Raw genomic sequence first — 16,867 nt, forward strand, 5'->3', positions numbered from 1 at the left:
TGCACAAGGTCCCGATCATTCCCTTTGGCACCCCCACATCCACACGGCTACACATGCTTGTTCTGTTATATTATTGTCAGGGTTCATCTTGTTTCCACCAAAGAGAAAATGGTTAGGAGGGCAAAGGGTATGGCATAGAATAATAATTGCCAAGCAAAAGCCAAAGCTCAACCTTGAAGCCTCTTTTTATCCATTCTTCTCAAGCATGGCAAAAATAGCCTCAAAGGACAATCAGTTTAAATGATAAGGGTTTTATCAGTAAGAGGCAAGTCAATAGAATTTAAAGATAAACACATAATCCATTCTAATTTCTGCAGAACAATAAGTACACTATAATAATTTCGTACCAGACACAGTAGTCAATCTGCCTGCCAAGCCCAGTGTATGGGACCAGACTGCTCCACTCCAGTTCTGAGGTTCTCCTAGACTCTGGACATTGGCCACTTGCCCTGTATCCTGCTTGAGCAGACTCAGCAATTCTAATGTGTCAACTTGACTGGGCCAGGAGGTGCCCAGATATTTGATTACATTTTCTGGGTGTTTTTGTGAGGGCTTTTTGATGAGATGAGCATTTTAATTGGTACAGTAGGCCAGACTGCCCTCCTGAATCTAAGTGGGCCTCATCCAAGTAAGTTGAAGACTTGCTTGAATAGAACAAAAAGACTGATCCACCACCAAGTAGGAAAAGGAAAAATTTTCTTCAGCAGACTGCCTTTGAACTAGAACCACATCATCAACTCTTCTGGGTCTCGAATTTGCCAGCCCACTGTGTGAATCTGGACTTGCTGGCCCCCATAACTACAAGAGCAAAATCTTCATAACAAATCTCTTTCTATATATACATATCCTATTGGTTCTGTCTCTCCACAGAACCTTGACTGGTACATCATGTCATTCTTGCCTATAGCCTGTTACCCCATCTCCTAACATCAGGGATGGTCTCAGGGACCCCCAAGCCCAGGAAGACCCATGGCCACGGCATTGCTTGTCCATTCTTCTACAATCTCTCTGCCCTTTCCAATGAGAGTCCACTCAGCAGTTCCATTCAGTCTCCTTGAAGATATTCTTCCCAACCCATGACTGAGCATCAAGATTGACTTGTTTTGAGAAGCCGTAGCTAGCTCAATGATGTGCCTTGGATTTGCTTTCTTGCCTTCCTGTGTTGTTCACTTTCTTTTCACTTTTGCTTCTGTGGCAGCACACCTGCTCACAAGTCATAGTGCATGAACTTTGCCTTTGGCTCTGTTTTCTGAGAAAGCTAGACAAAGCCTTTTTCTTTTTAAATTCACTTGCCCGATGAGGAAATAGCTGAGCACTTTTTTATTGTCAAGACAGGGTCTCACTATGTTGCTCAGGCTCAAGTGGTCCTCCCACCTCAGCCTCCCAAAGTGCTGGGAATATAAGTGTATGTCCCCAGGCCTGGCTTGAGCTCTTTTTTGATAGGTGTGTTCACCAGTGGGCCCAGGTATGGACACCTGCCTCAAGATGATGTGATGTATAGGCTGGTCTTTCACCTATAGCTTGAGGGTCTCTCCCTGAACAGAGATGAGCTGAGCCAAATATCTTCCTTCTCACTTAATTAAACCTTGATAAAGAAAAATGTGTTCAATGGACAATGGCTGTTGGGCAAAGAAATTATGAAGGAAGTATGTGTGTGTGTGTGTGTGTGTGTGCGCATGTAAGTGTATGAGAGAGACTGGGAGAGAGAGAGAACTTTCCAGATTCAATTTCAGTTCATGAAGCTCAAGATTTTCTTGCCCCTGTTTCCTATATCCTTTCAATGAATGTCCCTTTCCACTTGAACTAATTTCTGATCAACCTGAACTTAACTATTTTATAAGTAACCTGCTTTTCCTATCTGGATGGTTTTGTGATATTTTTATGTATCTGCAACTCAAAAGTTTTCCCAGGATATGTCACATTGCAATTTTCTTTTCATTAAATTCAACTAAAATGTGGTTGAGTTCTTTTGAGCCGCATCCTCAGATTATTTTCCCCTCAGGTTCCAGAAGTTTCATTTTCAATTATAACTTTGATTGTTGCTCCTGTTCAAATTGATCTGGTTGCTCTTTGGGGAACATGCAGAAGGTCTCTGGGTCATCTGTTCTGCCAACCACACCTATTGCTTCTTGTCTCTCTTAATTTCCCTCTTCATCCTTTGCTTACGGGGAGAATATATCATTTTTCTTTCATACAGCTAGCATGCTTTTCTACAATGCCAGTGCTGTTCTTATCTCCTGCCAGTGACTTTCTACTCTGGCACCACGATTTCAGTTCCCCTGTGGTTCTCAGTTTTTTAATCCACCCACCTTTGTTTTCACCTTGATTTGTTTTCTTTGAATCATATCCTGTTATTCTTTCATCTCTGCTTTGGCTTGAATGTATATGTCCCTCCAAAATTCATATGTTGAAACTAAAGACCCAGTGCCGTAGTATTAAGAGGTGGGGCCTTTGGGGAAGTGATTAAGTCATGAGGGCTCCACCTTCATGCATGGGATTAGTGCTCTTATAAAAGAGGCTGAAGGGAACACCCAAGTCTTTTCTGCCCTGGGGTCCCCCTTGCCATATGAGGACACAACCAGGTGCCATTTGTGGAGCAGAGAGCAAGCCCTTCACCAAACACAGAATCTTCTGGTGCCTTGATCTTGGACTTTCCAGCCTCTAGAACTGTGAGAAATAAATTTCAACTATTCATAAATTACCTTATTTTGTTGTAGCAGCATGAATGAACTAAGATAATCTCCACCTTATAAGCCTTATAAATTGTTGATTTTATTTCCAAGAAACCACATAGTGTCTTCCTAGATTATTTCAGTTGAATGAGAATTTGATTTTTCTTCATCCAACTCCACCACTGGTTTTAAAATTAGGGGAAATTCTGCCCAGATGTTGCTGTCTTTATTTTTAGCATTGTTGAGCAAGTTTTCATCATTTAAATGTCTTCACACAGGGCTTCTAGCAAGATGCTATTTTAAACCAAATGGCTCAAAGTGATGCTCCTAGAATACAATTCCAATCACATCCTCCCTCCCCCTTTTAAAGCCCTTTAGTGTCTGCTTTGCTCTTGAGACAGAATTACACAACCTTCATACAGTATGCAAGGCCTCTGATGATGTGGGTCCTGCCTACCTTTGCAGCCTCACCCTTTCCTCCTTCCCCACCTGCCTGCCTAATTCTTATGCAATCCTCAGGACTCAGCGTGGTTGCCTAAGGCAGGCTCTACTCATTATTCCCTTATCCATTTCTCAATAAGAAAAGAATCCCTGATCCTTGGCTGGACACATGGGTTGCATGGTATAAAGACAGCCTCGTTGCAGCTAGCTGAGATCGTGTAACTAAGTTTCTGGTCAAAAACATGTGGAGGGGAAAAGATGGGTGTAACTTCTGGAAGTTGGTAGGTAGGCAGGTAAGTCCAGGGCGGGAAACCAAGGTTAAGACCCCGGAGATGAGGGGCAATGGAAGTCAGTGCCAATAAGGAAGGATGGATTAGCAGCTCAAGATTCAAGCAGACAAGACAGTCCCAAGAGTCCAGGTACAGGGGAAGGAAAACAGGAAGAAGCACGTTTGAGCAGGCAAGACATGGCATTGAAGCCTGGGGTGATAAGGTCCTTAAAGGGAAGAAGTGTACTTCTTCTTTACTCCCTCTGCCTCCATCCCACTATTTGGGATGCGGAAATGATGGTTGAGTACCACTTTGGACCAAGGAGCTAGAAATGGTAAAGTAGAAATCTAGACACAATCTAAGTCACAGATGACCATGGTGTCATGCTATTTAACTCTAGGTGAGAGAGAAATCAACTTATTTATACCATTATAAATTTAGATTCTGTTACAAAGAGCAAACGCATATTCTAAATACTACAGAACTGGCACTGTAAGTGGAGTACTGCAAGTAACAAGACCTAACCATGGGGCAACAGCTTCCCGGAAGCCCTTGAGTGCAGGCGGTGGGGACAGAGGAACATTCAGGCTGCAAAGCTGGAGATTCCCATCAGGTTGAGCAACACCGTGAGTGACATCTCCCCTGGCTGCCCCTCGATGGTCATAGCTCTGGGGAGAAATGGTAGGAAAAATTCAGATGCGTGGCCTGTGCTCAATTTTAGAAAATTCCAATGAAAGACATGAACAGCCAGAAGTAGAAAGGAATAGACTTGCGCAAGAAAGGAAGCTTTCTCCGTCTCCTGCTTTCTAAACGGATGGGAAGGCCCTTAAATTGAGAAGATGTTGCTGTACCTTGAACAGAAGCAGTTAAAATGAAGGCTGCAAAGCACAGGGCTTAGTAAGGGATTAGACTGATGTCCTGTCCTACGAGGTCTGCTGGCAGAGGTGGGACAAAGAGTGCTGCCTCCCCATGCAAGCACATTCGTTTCAGGAGCCTCAAAGTTGTTGCCATTAAGTTGAGAGGGAGCAGATGGGCTGAGCCAGAGACCTATAGAGAAAGGACTGGGGTGTTCAAGAAGGCAGACAGACAGGGAACAGGCTCCAAAGACATGTGAAATATGTGGACTTCTTCTACCTGTTGTCATCTGCCTGTGGCAGGGCCTGCCTGCCTATCTGAGCTGGCCTGCCAGGGGTAACTCAGCCAACCTTGCTGGGCAGCGTAAGGTCTTTACCAAATGCTAGAGGCCAGTTCTCACTCCATCTTAAAATACCAAAGACAAAATAATAACAAAGGTCAACCCTCCCTTCATTTTTTTGAAAGCTTCTACTGAGTTTCAGTTAATAGAGTTTTTGTTTTTTAATAGAAGGTGATCTAAAAGGCAACATGGAGAGAACATTTGCAGGATGTCTTGGATCCAGCTAAAACTTTGAATGGCCTTACCAGAAAGCAGTGTTGGTGAGTTTTGATGTTTGAATTTTCAGTGTGCTTTGAAAGGTTTCCAGTGCTTCGCCAGGTGACACGAGGAACTTTCCACAAAGCTTGAAGGTGACCCTCCCCTGGAAAGCTGCGGTACTTCCTTGTTTCTCCACCCACAAAGACCCTTACTCAAAGGATACACGTTCATGTATTTTACTAGACCACAGAGTGAAACATTTTTTAAAGAAATGTTTACCTTGAAAAATCTATATTGTGGGTCAGAGTGGAGATATGATCAGTAGCAGGGTGAGACAGGCCAAGGAATCCAGATCCACAATAGGGACAGATAAGACATGACATGACACAGGGGCACAGGGAGAGGTGAAGTCAGTCGGTGTCAGGAAGGCAGGTAAGTCCAGGGCGGGAAACCAAGGTCAAGACCCTGGAGATGAGGGGGCGATGGAAGTCAGTGCCAATAAGGAAGGATGGATTAGCAGCTCAAGATTCAAGCAGACAAGACAGTCCTAAGAGTCCAGGTACAGGGGAAGGAAAACAGGAAGAAGCACGTTCGAGCAGGCATGACATGGCATTGAAGCCTGGGGTGATAAGACTTAGCCCGTGGAGTTCGTGGTGGAGACTTCTGGATCCACAGACCAGGTTTGTAACGGAGTGAGAATCTCGGCTGAAAGATTAGGAGCCACAGTCCTAAAGCTTGGGTCAGAAACTGGGTAACGAGGTGGGAACCAAGCACAGGTGAGCGGCAGCATCTCCCTGTTTCTCCATCCACAAAGATCACTGGTCACCTTGATAGTGGGCTTGCATCTTACAAAGCAGGAGCTCCTCCTGCACTCCCAGCCAGGGCGCAGACGGGAGAGTTTCCAGGGGGAGGCAGCAGCCCCACACCACTCTCCTAGACAAAGTGGGGGTCATGAACCACACTACCCTTAATACAGATTAGCGACTGCCAGGTCAACAGAGGGAGGCCCAAAGGATTCTCATACATTGCCTTTAACTCAGTCATCAAACTCCTCTTCCTCCTCCTCCTCCTCCTCCTCCTCCTCCTCCTCCTCTGGATCCCAATCTCTGTGAAAAGTATTAATAGCTAACTAGCTGTACACATAAAAAAAACTGGGACGGGTTTCTAGCTATTCTCAACCTCAATATCGAATTGGACCCCAAGTCCAGTTAATTTTATTATACTTACGAAATGGTAAAAGCAAATCCTTCCCCTGCAATGTTCTTCCATCACCTCCCTGCCATCATCTGAGGGTGATAATAACAGCTATAACTTCTTTCATTCCAGGGCTGTGCTAGATGCTTTGCAAATGCCCTCTCACTGAATCCCCCAACACTGTGATCCGGGAGTCATTCATAGGCCCATTATACAGATTTTAAAAAAGCAAACTGAGGCCCAGAGAAGTTAAATGACATTTCAAAGCTCACCCAGCTGGTAAATAATAATGTCAGGGACCTCAAATTTAGATCTACCGTCCACCACAAAGGTGTGCATAGATATTAGGTTGGCTGCAAAAGTGTGGGTTTTGGCCAGGCGTGGTGGCTCAGGCTGGGTACTGTTGCTCACGGCTGTAATGCCAGCACTTTGGGAGGCTGAGGCAGATGGATGACCTGAGGTCAGGAGTTCAAGACCAGCCTGGCCAACATGGCGAAACCCCATCTCTACTAAAAACACAAAACTTAGCTGGGTGTAGTGGTGCGCACCTGTACTCCCAGCTAGTTGGGAGGCTGAGGCGGAAGGATAGCTTGAACCTGGGAGGCAGAGGTTGCAGTGAGCTGAGATCATGCCACTGCACTCCAGCCTGGGTAACAGAGTAAGACTCTGTCTCAAAAAAATAATAATAATAACAAAAATTGTGTTTTTTGCCAAATGCGGCCAAAACTGCAATTTTACTTTGCACCAGCCTAATACTGTTCAATAATGGGCTACCAAAAAAGGAAGGAAGCAGGTAAGAAGCGCAGCAGCCAAGTCTGCAACTCTGCTGCTTACAGTGTCAACATCCACCCCCTGCTGAGTGCCTGCTATGCAACCAGCACCACCCAAGGGCTTTCTTTCCACTTTCATTTACCCCTTCAGGAAATCTCATTTACAGATGAGGAAACTGAGCCTTAACAAGGAGAAAGAGCTTGAGTGTGCACACCGTGTCTGTGTTGGGCCTCCTTGGTAAAGACCAGAGAACATCACCTTTTTGTGATTATGGGGCTGTCCCCAAACCTTTCAGGAAGGTGGATGACACAGTCTGCAGCTGTTCACCTCCTGCGGACTGCCCGGTTTCAGATGTGGGTTCGTGGAGCGTTTCACCTGCCTTGCTGAACAAAGAACGTGGCCGTACTTGTGAGGTTAACAGTAAGAGGTTCATTTGGTTAAACAGCAATTGCTGGAAAAGCATGGAATCACGGATCTTTACACGTACACATTCTAAACCACTTCACCTCACATCCTGCATCCACGTAGCCCTTTCATGCTCACAATATTTCCTCTCGTGATTTCTACTCTCTCTCACTCAGGGCCAGCTCCACGGGTGTGTGACCAGTGTAGCATCCCAGGGTCTGCACTCAGGAGGAGGTCAGGGTTGGCTGCATGCATCCCATGCACCCAGCCATGAAAGGGGCCCCGGGAGCCCGCGAGAGGCTCGCTCCTCCAGGAAGATAAGATGTGCCATGACTAAGTTCTTCAAAGGGCACAGTGTTAAATGGCAGATAAGATGTGCCATGACTAAGTTCTTCAAAAACTTAAAAATCAAAGTACCATAGGATTTAGCAATGCCGCCTTCTGGCCATATACCCCAAAGAACTTCAAGTGGGGTCTTGAAGAGATATTGGTACATTCATGTTCACAAGCAGCATTATTCACAAGAGCTAAAAGGTGAAACAGCCCAAGTGTTCATGGGCAGATGAATGGACAAACAAAATGGGGCATCTGTGCAACAGAATATCGTTCAGCCTTCAAAGGAAGGAAATTATGACCCATGTAACAACATCATGACCCCTGAGGACATTATGCTAAGTGAAATAGGCCGGACACAAAAGGACAAACACTGTGTGATGCCACTTATGAGGTCCCTAGAAGAGTCACATTCATAGAGACAGAAAGAGAATGGCAGCTGCCAGGGGCTGGGGGAAGATAGGGAACGGGGAATTAGTGTTTAATGATTAATGTATACATAACATACAATGTACCATCTTTTTTTTTTTTTTTTTTGAGACAGAGTCTTGCTCTGTCACCCAGGCTGGAGTGCAGTGGCGCAATCTCAGCTCACAGCAACGTCCACTTCCCGAGTTCACGCCATCCTCCTGCCTCGGCCTCCCGAGTAGCTGGGACCACAGGTGCCCACCACCACGCCCGGCTAATTTTTTGTATTTTTAACAGAGACGGAGTTTCACTGTGCTAGCCAGGATGATCTCGATCTCCTGACCTCGCGATCCACCCACCTCGGCCTCCCAAAGTGCTAGGATCACAGACGTGAGCCACTGCGCCTGGCCCATTTTTATTTTTTATTTTTGGGGGAGTCTCACTCTGTCACCTAGGCTGGAGTACAGTGCTGTGATCTTGGCTCCCTGCAGCCTCCGCCTCCCGGGTTCAAGCGATTCTCATGCCTCAGCCTCCTGAGTAGCTGAGATTACAGGCATGTGCCACCACACCCGACTAATCTTTGTATTTTTAGTAGAGACGGGGTTTTACCATGTTGGCCAGGTCGGCCTTGAACTCTTGACTTCAAGTGATCCACCCGCCTTGGCCTCCCAAAGTGTTGGTATTACAGATGTGAGCCACCATGCCTGGCCAAAATGTACCATCTTTATCATTTTTTAAAGTGTACAGGCAGGTAATGGTGAGTGTGAAAAATACCTAACCCCCACCCTCGTTCTCCTCACACCCTCCCTGACCCGCCCCAAAAAGGCCCAAGGGAGCCCCAGGGTTCCCAACCTGCAGGCATGAGGTCATGCAAGCAGGGTGTTGGGCGGAGGCCCCTCGCAGATGGCAGGGTAGGGCCCCCAGCATTCAGTTCTGGACAGAATGAAAACCTGACGACCTATCTGGTGGAATTACACGGAAGAAAGGAAATTCGTCTTTTAAGAACAAGCGGGAGGCGGATGACTGAAGTCCCAAAGAATGCTGTGGTTGAACCTTTTTTTTTTTTGTTGTTTGTTTTCTGGCACAATCTGTCTCTGTGACTGAGCTGAGTGCCGTGTTTCCCGTGACAAAGGCCTCTTTCTTACGACAGTTTAATAGCTCCAATACGGGGGACAGCCCTGACTCTCCCATGGGCCAGCGTCTGAAGGCGGCCACAGAAAAAGGGAGAGAAAGCCGCCGCTCTTCTCCAAGTTGGTCCAGACTGAACTGAGAGAGGCTTAAGGAAAACAAAACCAAACCAAACAAAATCGGAAACTTTAACCCACTCCTGAAATAAAAAATAGAAGTTACCAAAGGGATGGGGAACACAGATGCAGAGGCACAGAGAGTGGCCCCAGAGCCGGGCGTGGTGGCTCATGCCTGTAATCCCAGTACATTGGGAGACCGAGGCGGGCAGATCACTTGAGGACAGGAGTTTGAGACCAGCCTGGCCGACATGGTAAAACCCCATCTCTACTAAAAATACAAAAATTAGCTGGGTGTGGTGGCGGGCGCCTGTAATCCCAGCTACTCGGGAGGCTGAGGCATGAGAATTGCTTGAACCCAGGGGGTGGAGGTTGCAGTGAGCTGAGATGGTGGCACTGCACTCCAGCCTGGGCAACAGAGAGAGATCCTGTCTCAAAATAAATAAATAAATACATGTATAAAAAAAATTTTTTTTTAATTTAAAAAGAGGGGAAAAAAAGTGGCCTTGCGGCTTTGTGTCCACTGTGAGAGGAAGTGGAGAAAGCTAAGAGAGGACCTCAGGGACAGAGAAGACGCCGATCGAGGTGGGGAGACTCGATGCCCTGGTTTCTTAACAGCTGCCGTGATGAAGTACCACAGGGATTTATTCTCACAGCCCTGGAGGTCAGAAGTCCAAAATCAAGGTGTCCACAGGCCTACGTTCCCCCGAAGGCTCTAGGTAGGGGAGGATCCTCCCTCGGCTCTTCCAGCTTCTGGTGGCCCTGGCACTCGGTGGCATTCCCCAGCTTCCAGACACAGGACTCTAGTCTCTGCCTCCACTGTCACAAGGCCATCTTCCCTCCACGTGTCCCTGTGTGGCCACGGGGCACTGTCCTCTCTGTGTTTGTCTTCACTCCTTGTTTTATAAGGGTAGCCAGTCGTATTGGACTTAGGCCCACCCTAATTCAGTACGATCTGATCTTAACATCTGCAAAGACTCTACCACCAAATAAGGTTACAGCCAGAGGTCCTGGGGATTAGGACTTCCATACCTTTCTGGGGTGCATGACTTCAGCATCGCTCCTTATTCTGGAACTTACAGCACAGGTCACACTTGCTCTGTAGCTCTCCCCTGCAGTGACCCTGCATGTCGGCTGTCTAGGAGGTGAGGCTGGAGAAGTGAGTCATAACTGCAAGGCCACCAGATCACCTCAGTACCACCTGTCTGGAGTTTTCCTTTCTTTCTTCCTTCCCTGGTATCTCACTGCCAGGAGGCACCACCAAGGGTTCTCTCTCTTACCAAAGTAACACTCATCTGGAGTAATGCTCAAAACCATCTTTAACAGAAATATTTGCTTCCAGTTAACATTGAATACAAAATCTCGATCTGTCCCTCACAGTGGATTCTTTACCTAGGCTTGCATTTCCTAATGAGCCAAATGAGACGTGATTTTAAAGAAGCATCTGGGCTGGGAGCAGTGGCTCATGCCTATAATCTCAGCATTTGGGGAGGCTGAGGCGGACCGATCTTTTGAGGTCAGGAGTTTGAGATCAGCCTGGCCAACACGGTGAAACCCTGTCTCTACTAAAAACAGAAAAAAAAAAAAAAATTAGCTGGGCGTGGTGGCAGGTGCCTGTAATCCCAGCTACTCATGAGGCTGAGGCAGAAGAATCGCTTGAACCTGGGAGGTGGAGGTGGCAGTGAGCCGAGATCATGCCACTGCACTCCAGCCTGGGCAAAAGAGCGAGACCCTATCTCAGGGGGAAAAAAAAAAGCGTCTGACAAACTGGAATTACTATAGTCAATATTCAAAGGATTCATCATAGGAGATTAGACATTTTTCACAACTGAGTTGACTCCATTTCCCACATGACTTTGGGGGAGAGTTTTAAACCCTTGGGGTCACAGGCAGGCACATCACTTAACAGCAGCATGATAGTTAAGAGCACGGGCTCTGGAGCTGGGCACCTGGGTTCAAATCCTAGAGGAGTCAAATTCATAGGGACAGAAAGTAGAATGGCAGCTGCTCCTCACTTGCTGTGTGCTCTTGGACACAGCCTGCTTCTGTAAAATGGGATGATAGTTCCAGCTTTCTTGATTGTTCCATGATTGCTAGAGGCTGGCAGAGGAGGTTTATTCGTAGGTTTCTGAATCAGATGGAAGTAAGTCTTGAACTCCTGGCCTCAAGTGATCCTCCTGCCTCAGCCTCCCAAGTAGCTGAGATTATAAGCATGAGCCACCATGCCTGGCTAGACAGAAGTCAGTCAAATCCTGAATCTGCCAGGTGCAGTGGCACACGCCTATAATCCTAGCACTTTGGCAGGCTGAGGCAGGCAGATCACCTGAGCTCAGGAGTTGAAGACAGGCTTTGGCAACATGGCAAAAACCCGAATCTACTAAAAATACAAATTAAAAAAAAAATAGCCGGGTGTGATGGTGCACGCCTGTAGTCCCAGCTATTTGGGAGGCCGAGGCATGAGAATCACTTGCACCTGGGAGGGGGAGGTTGCAGTGGGCCAAGATCACGCCACTGCACTCCAGCCTGGGCAACAGAGACTCTGTCTCAAAAAAAGCAATCCTGAATCTGCCTCTTACCAGAAGAATGACCTCTGGGCGCTTCCTCTGCCTCCCATGTCCATACTGGGATGGCAGTGAGGACTGAGCAACGCAGGTAAACAGACCCAAGTGCCACATGTCCCCGCGAGCGCCACACAGGCACCAGTGCTCCTGAGCTGCCTTAGTGTACCAAGCAGAATGTTTTAAAATGAAGACCCCGCCCCCCAGAACTAAACCACACCCACAGCTCCCTCTGTAGTGGCCTGACCTTCCTCAGCGGGCTGCCCCGGAAGACAGAATTGCTTTCTTCCCTAAGTCGCTTGTAACAAGCTGTTGGGGAGGATGGACAGGGAAGCAGCGGGAACGGAGAAGAGAAAAGAAGCGTGCATCATCTCCAGTGTCCGGGAAAGCCTCAAGGAAACCACACCGCCATTTTCAGAGAGCTTGGCGGGGCCCTCCCTCCCCCGAGGCTGCTCCAGACTAACAGAGCGTACGTTGTGCAGAGATAGCTTCCTGTGCCAAGATGTCCAATACCTGTCGCCAGGGACTTGGGTGGGGGTGGCTGGGGGCAGTGGCAGAGGAGGAAGGGGCCGCAGCATAAAGGCCGCTTGTGCTGCTCATGGAGGAGACGCTGCTGCCCGGCGGATGGGGGAGGGGGCAGCACTGTCATCTCCCTTCTTGCTCTGAGAAGGTGACTTGTGTGGTTACATGGAAGGGGCCTCCAGATGAGTCCAGGAAACTGTGGAGCAAAAAGGAAGCAGCTCGTGTGCTTGTGTGGTCTGGAGGGGCCGACCCTTATGAAATCATCTGAAGGATTCCAGGGAGGCCATCACCACCCCTAATGCAGAGCTGACCACGCATTGCCTGGTTCTGGGTCCCATGTAGAGCATAAAAGAGGTGACCCAGGCTCTGCTCCCAGGGAGGACACAGGAGAGAGAAAAACACCACACAACGAAGGCTGAGGACTTGGGCCAGGCACTACCAGGGCCAGGGCTCATGAGTGTGCAGAGTCCATGCTTTGACAAGATGACGAAGTCAGCCTGGAAGGGCCTCAGGGGAAAGACAGTGAAGGATGTGAAGGCCCCTTATCCAGCACGCAGCCCTAGCAACAGGACTAGAAGCAGTGGGAGGGCAGAGCAGCCAGGCACACTCAAAGACCCCGCTCCTGGACCTGAGCCCCGAGGCTTGAGTGTCAGCTCCCTGCAGACAGTGGAAGCTACTTCTGAGACAGTTCTTCTCCTGGGTGGGCAGGGAGTGGGGAGCGCTTGTCCTGGAATCTAAACAGAAACAGGCTGGCCATCTAGCTGTAGGATGTGTCATGGCTGTGCCAGAAGCAAGAGCAGTAGCTTCACACAGACAACGCTACCGTCCGCCAGGCTCTACTCAGGGTGCTTTCCCTAGAGAAACTCAGTTCATGGTCAGAACAATCCACTGAGGTAGATATTGTTATTCTCATTTTGCAGATTAGGAAACTGAGGCACGTAAGAAAAGCAATGCATCAAGGTCATAGACCCAGTTGATGAAAGAGCCAGGATTTGAACCCAGGGAGTCAAGCCCCAGAATCCATGGTCTTAAATAGCATCAATACTTCCTACTTCATCTCCCCAACACATACAATGAGGTATGAGGGGGTCTGCAGTAAGTTAAACTCAATAGGAAGCAAGGCCCACCCACTCCCCCAGGCTCTCCCACTTAGCTTCTCCTCCTGCCAGGCCAGGTCGCCTCATAGCCTAGAATGCCCCAAAAGAGGTAGGCTCTGGGGTCAGAGACTAGGCACAGACTTGACTGCTGTCCCCTCGCCCTTTTTATTGTTGTTGTTAATTTTTGAGACAAAGTCTTGCTCTGTCACCCAGGCTGAAGCGCAGTGGCGCGATCTCGGCTCACTGCAACCTCCGCCTGCTGGGTTCAAGCGATTCTCCTGCCTCAGCCTCCTGAGTAGCTGGGATTACAGACGCGTGCCACCATGTCTGACTAATTTTTGTATTTTTACTAGAGACAGGGTTTCACCATGTTGGCCAGGCTGGTCTCGAACTCCTGACCTCAGATGATCTGCCCGCCTCAACTTCCCAAAGTGTTGAGATTACAGGCAAGAACCACCACATCCGGTCTTGACTGCTGCCCTTACTAGCTATGGGGCTGTGGACAAGGTGCCTCTCAGTGCCTCAATTTTCTGGGTCTGTAAAATGGGGCTCCTCTTGGGTCCATGTGTGATGATTCAAGAGAATGAAGGAAAAAGACAGCACAGGACTGGGCACACAGCAAGCACTCAGCAGAGCTCCCCTACATAACACTGGTCATTACTGTGGTTCGAGGACCAAGATGCAGGATGTGGTCCCAAGAAAGGCCCTTGTCATGATGATGCTTCTGTGTTTGAGAAACAGAACTTTAAAGTTTAAAATTGGCCAGGGGTGTAGCTGATGCCTGTAATCGCAGCACTTTGGGAGGCTGAGGTGGATGGATCACCTGAGTTCAGGAGTTCGAGACCAGCCTGGCTAACATGGCGAAACCCCATCTCTACTAAAAATACAAAAATTAGCTGGGTGTGGTGATGCACACCTGTAATCCCAGCTACTCAGGAGACTGAGGCAGGAGAATCGCTTGAACCTGGGAGGCAGAGGCTGCAGTGAGCAGAGATGGCGCCACTACACTCCAGCCTGGGCAACAGAGTGAGCCTCCATCTCAAAAAAAATAAAAATAAAAATAAATAAATAAATAAATAAATAAAAAGGCCGGGCGCAGTGGCTCACACTTGTAATCCCAGCACTTTGGGAGGCCAAGGCGGGCAGATCACGAGGTCAGGAGATCAAGACCATCCTGGCTAATGGGGTGAAACCCCATCTCTACTAAAAATACAAAAACTTAGCTGGGCGTGGTGGCGGGCACCTGTAGCCCCAGCTACTCGGCAGGCTGAGGCAGAAGAATGGCGTGAATCTGGAAGGTGGAGCTTGCAGTGAGCCGAGAATGCGCCACTGCACTCCAGCTGGGCGACAGAGCGAGACTCCGTCTCAAACAAACAAACAAAAAAAGTATACCCTGTAACTCAGCTGTGCATTAAAAAAATTATCTTTTTCCCTTTTCCCTCGGATATTATTCTGTCCCAGGGCCCCCATTTCCATGAAGTAGCCAAAGAAAAAAAATTGGTCAATCCAAAGAAATTCAGTATCTTCCAGTATCAATTTCTTTTCCATGCTAATGATTCTCTTTTTGGGTAATACTTAGGAATTCAAGAATCAAGATCCCTCCTAGGGCTGTGACTTCCTTCTCTCAAAAAGACTCCCCTTCTCTCCTTGCTCTCCTCTCCTAGATGGCTTCTGCACACAGGGAACGACGACAGTGAAGCAAAAGTCAAGGGAATACGTTTTAAAAATACATCATCCAAATTTGAGAAATTAGATTTTCAACAGATGAAAACAGTAGCAGAATAAATTGCAGAGTCCAGATCATCTTGTTGCATTGCCCAATGGAGTTCAAACAGATTAATTTGTATCAAGAGCACAATTACAAACCAGGTATTATCATGCAAGGTTTTCATATTGTTTTATGGAATTTGAACTGGGGTGGGGTGCAGGAGAGAAAAAGTAAGGTTTTTGGAAGGTCTTTGGTCTTTCTATCTGAAGGCAGAAAGGACTTTGTTTTATCCTGACTTCATGAACTAATTTTTGGTGGTAAATAACACTTTTTTTTTTTTTTTGAGACAGACTCTCACTCTGTTGCCCAGGTTGGAGTGCAATGGTGCGATCTCAGCTCACCGCAACCTCCGCCTCCTGGGTTCAAGTGATTCTCCTGCCTCAGCCTCCCGAATAGCTGGGATTACAGGTGCCCGCCACCACGCCTGGCTAATTTTTGTATTTTTTAGTAGAAACAGGGTTTTACCATGTTTGCCAAGCTGGTCTCGATCTCCCGTCCTTAAGAGATCCGCCAGCCTTGACCTCCCAAAGTGCCAGGACTACAGGCATGAGCCACTGCACCCGGCTGCACTTTCTAGAAGGGTGATCTCTCATAAAAGAATTCACTGACCATGGCAGTCTATGATCGCATCTTTCCTTCAATGCCTTCACTTTGAAAAATATAAAAGGTGGCCGTCCTTTGTCACTCTTTACATATTTGGAGGATGTCTTCATTGTCCAACAAAGCCCAACAGTCTCATAGCCATGGATACAATCTGCCTCTTTCACATGATGGACGTAGAAACTGAGGCACACACAGTGAGGGCCAAGTGCTCAGTCAGGTTGTCTGGTGCTTGTCAGGCGAAGTCCCAGATGCTTCATGGAGAGATGTCACCAGGAGGACAGAGTGCTGAAATGAGCGCGAGTCTTAATATCTCTCCCGGGATTTTCTTTGTCTTTGTAGGAGTGAGAGAGAGAGAGAGAGAGAGAGAGAGAGAGAGTGTGTGTGTGTGTGTGTGTGTGTGTGTGTGTGTGTGTGTGTTTGTAGCCTAGCTGTCAGGAGGTCTGGATTACAGAATTTCTCCATCCTTCAAAGGAAAACCATCTTTCAGAGTAAGTAGTAGCAGGAAGAGATGGATGACAGTAACTGGATTTGTAACACCAGTGAGGCCAACCCCAAACACACACAACCATCACCCTACACGTGGATTGTCTGTGCTAGGAGAAGAAGGTACAGGTGTGAAGAGTGCTAACTTCAGAACACCCCAAGATCAACTAGACTTTTCTTTTTGCCATTGTTGAGGTGATACATTTACTTTTCAAATGACTTCTGTTGAATAATGTTATATGTTCCATCAGTCCTGGCGAGTGAAGACAGTGGGTCATAAAAGTCTGCCAGACACAGATGAAGCCAAACTAAGATGGAACCTTGTGGACAATCTCAGGTTAGCAGGTATTCAGATCATTCACCCATCTGTCCATCTGTTTATCCATTCAACCCAGAGATTCACAAGCATCAGGCTCCATGATGGAATATTTTATAAGCAAATGGCTATTAAGTTCTTGATTCTCCTCCACACGTTCTGGAAAATCACCAGGTTTCCAGGTAACGATGGGATTGTATTTGTCAGCACAGAGCTGGAGATGTGGAGAACGAAGTCTCCAAGGGGTAGCTCTTCTCTCCTGGTAGGATTAGTCAAAAAAAAATTTTAGATGTGCAACTATGGGGAGATCAGTGGTGCTAACACAGGAACACACATCTTACTGGCAAAACACTGTCTTTTTTTTTTTTTTTTTTCTCTATAAAATGTTGC

General features: G+C 47.5%; 1 protein-coding gene across 12 annotated transcripts in view; it reads right to left on the bottom strand.

Annotated features, from left to right (window-relative positions):
- The window catches only part of SLC39A11 (solute carrier family 39 member 11), a 561,386-nt gene that overhangs the window by 58,360 nt on the left and 486,159 nt on the right, over window positions 1–16,867 (bottom strand). The window contains exon 8 of one of the 12 annotated variants that reach the window (XM_021928442.2): window positions 16,020–16,736. The exons of the other annotated variants lie outside the window; for them this stretch is intronic. Coding sequence (XP_021784134.1) covers window positions 16,592–16,736 — 145 coding nt within the window. The 3' untranslated portion in view covers window positions 16,020–16,591. Of the gene's footprint in view, window positions 1–16,019; window positions 16,737–16,867 lie in introns of those variants that run through there. 12 annotated transcript variants of the gene reach the window in all.

The sequence above is a fragment of the Papio anubis genome, chromosome 17 (assembly GCF_008728515.1).
Source record: "Papio anubis isolate 15944 chromosome 17, Panubis1.0, whole genome shotgun sequence".
In the NCBI taxonomy this organism is placed as follows: domain Eukaryota; kingdom Metazoa; phylum Chordata; class Mammalia; order Primates; family Cercopithecidae; genus Papio; species Papio anubis.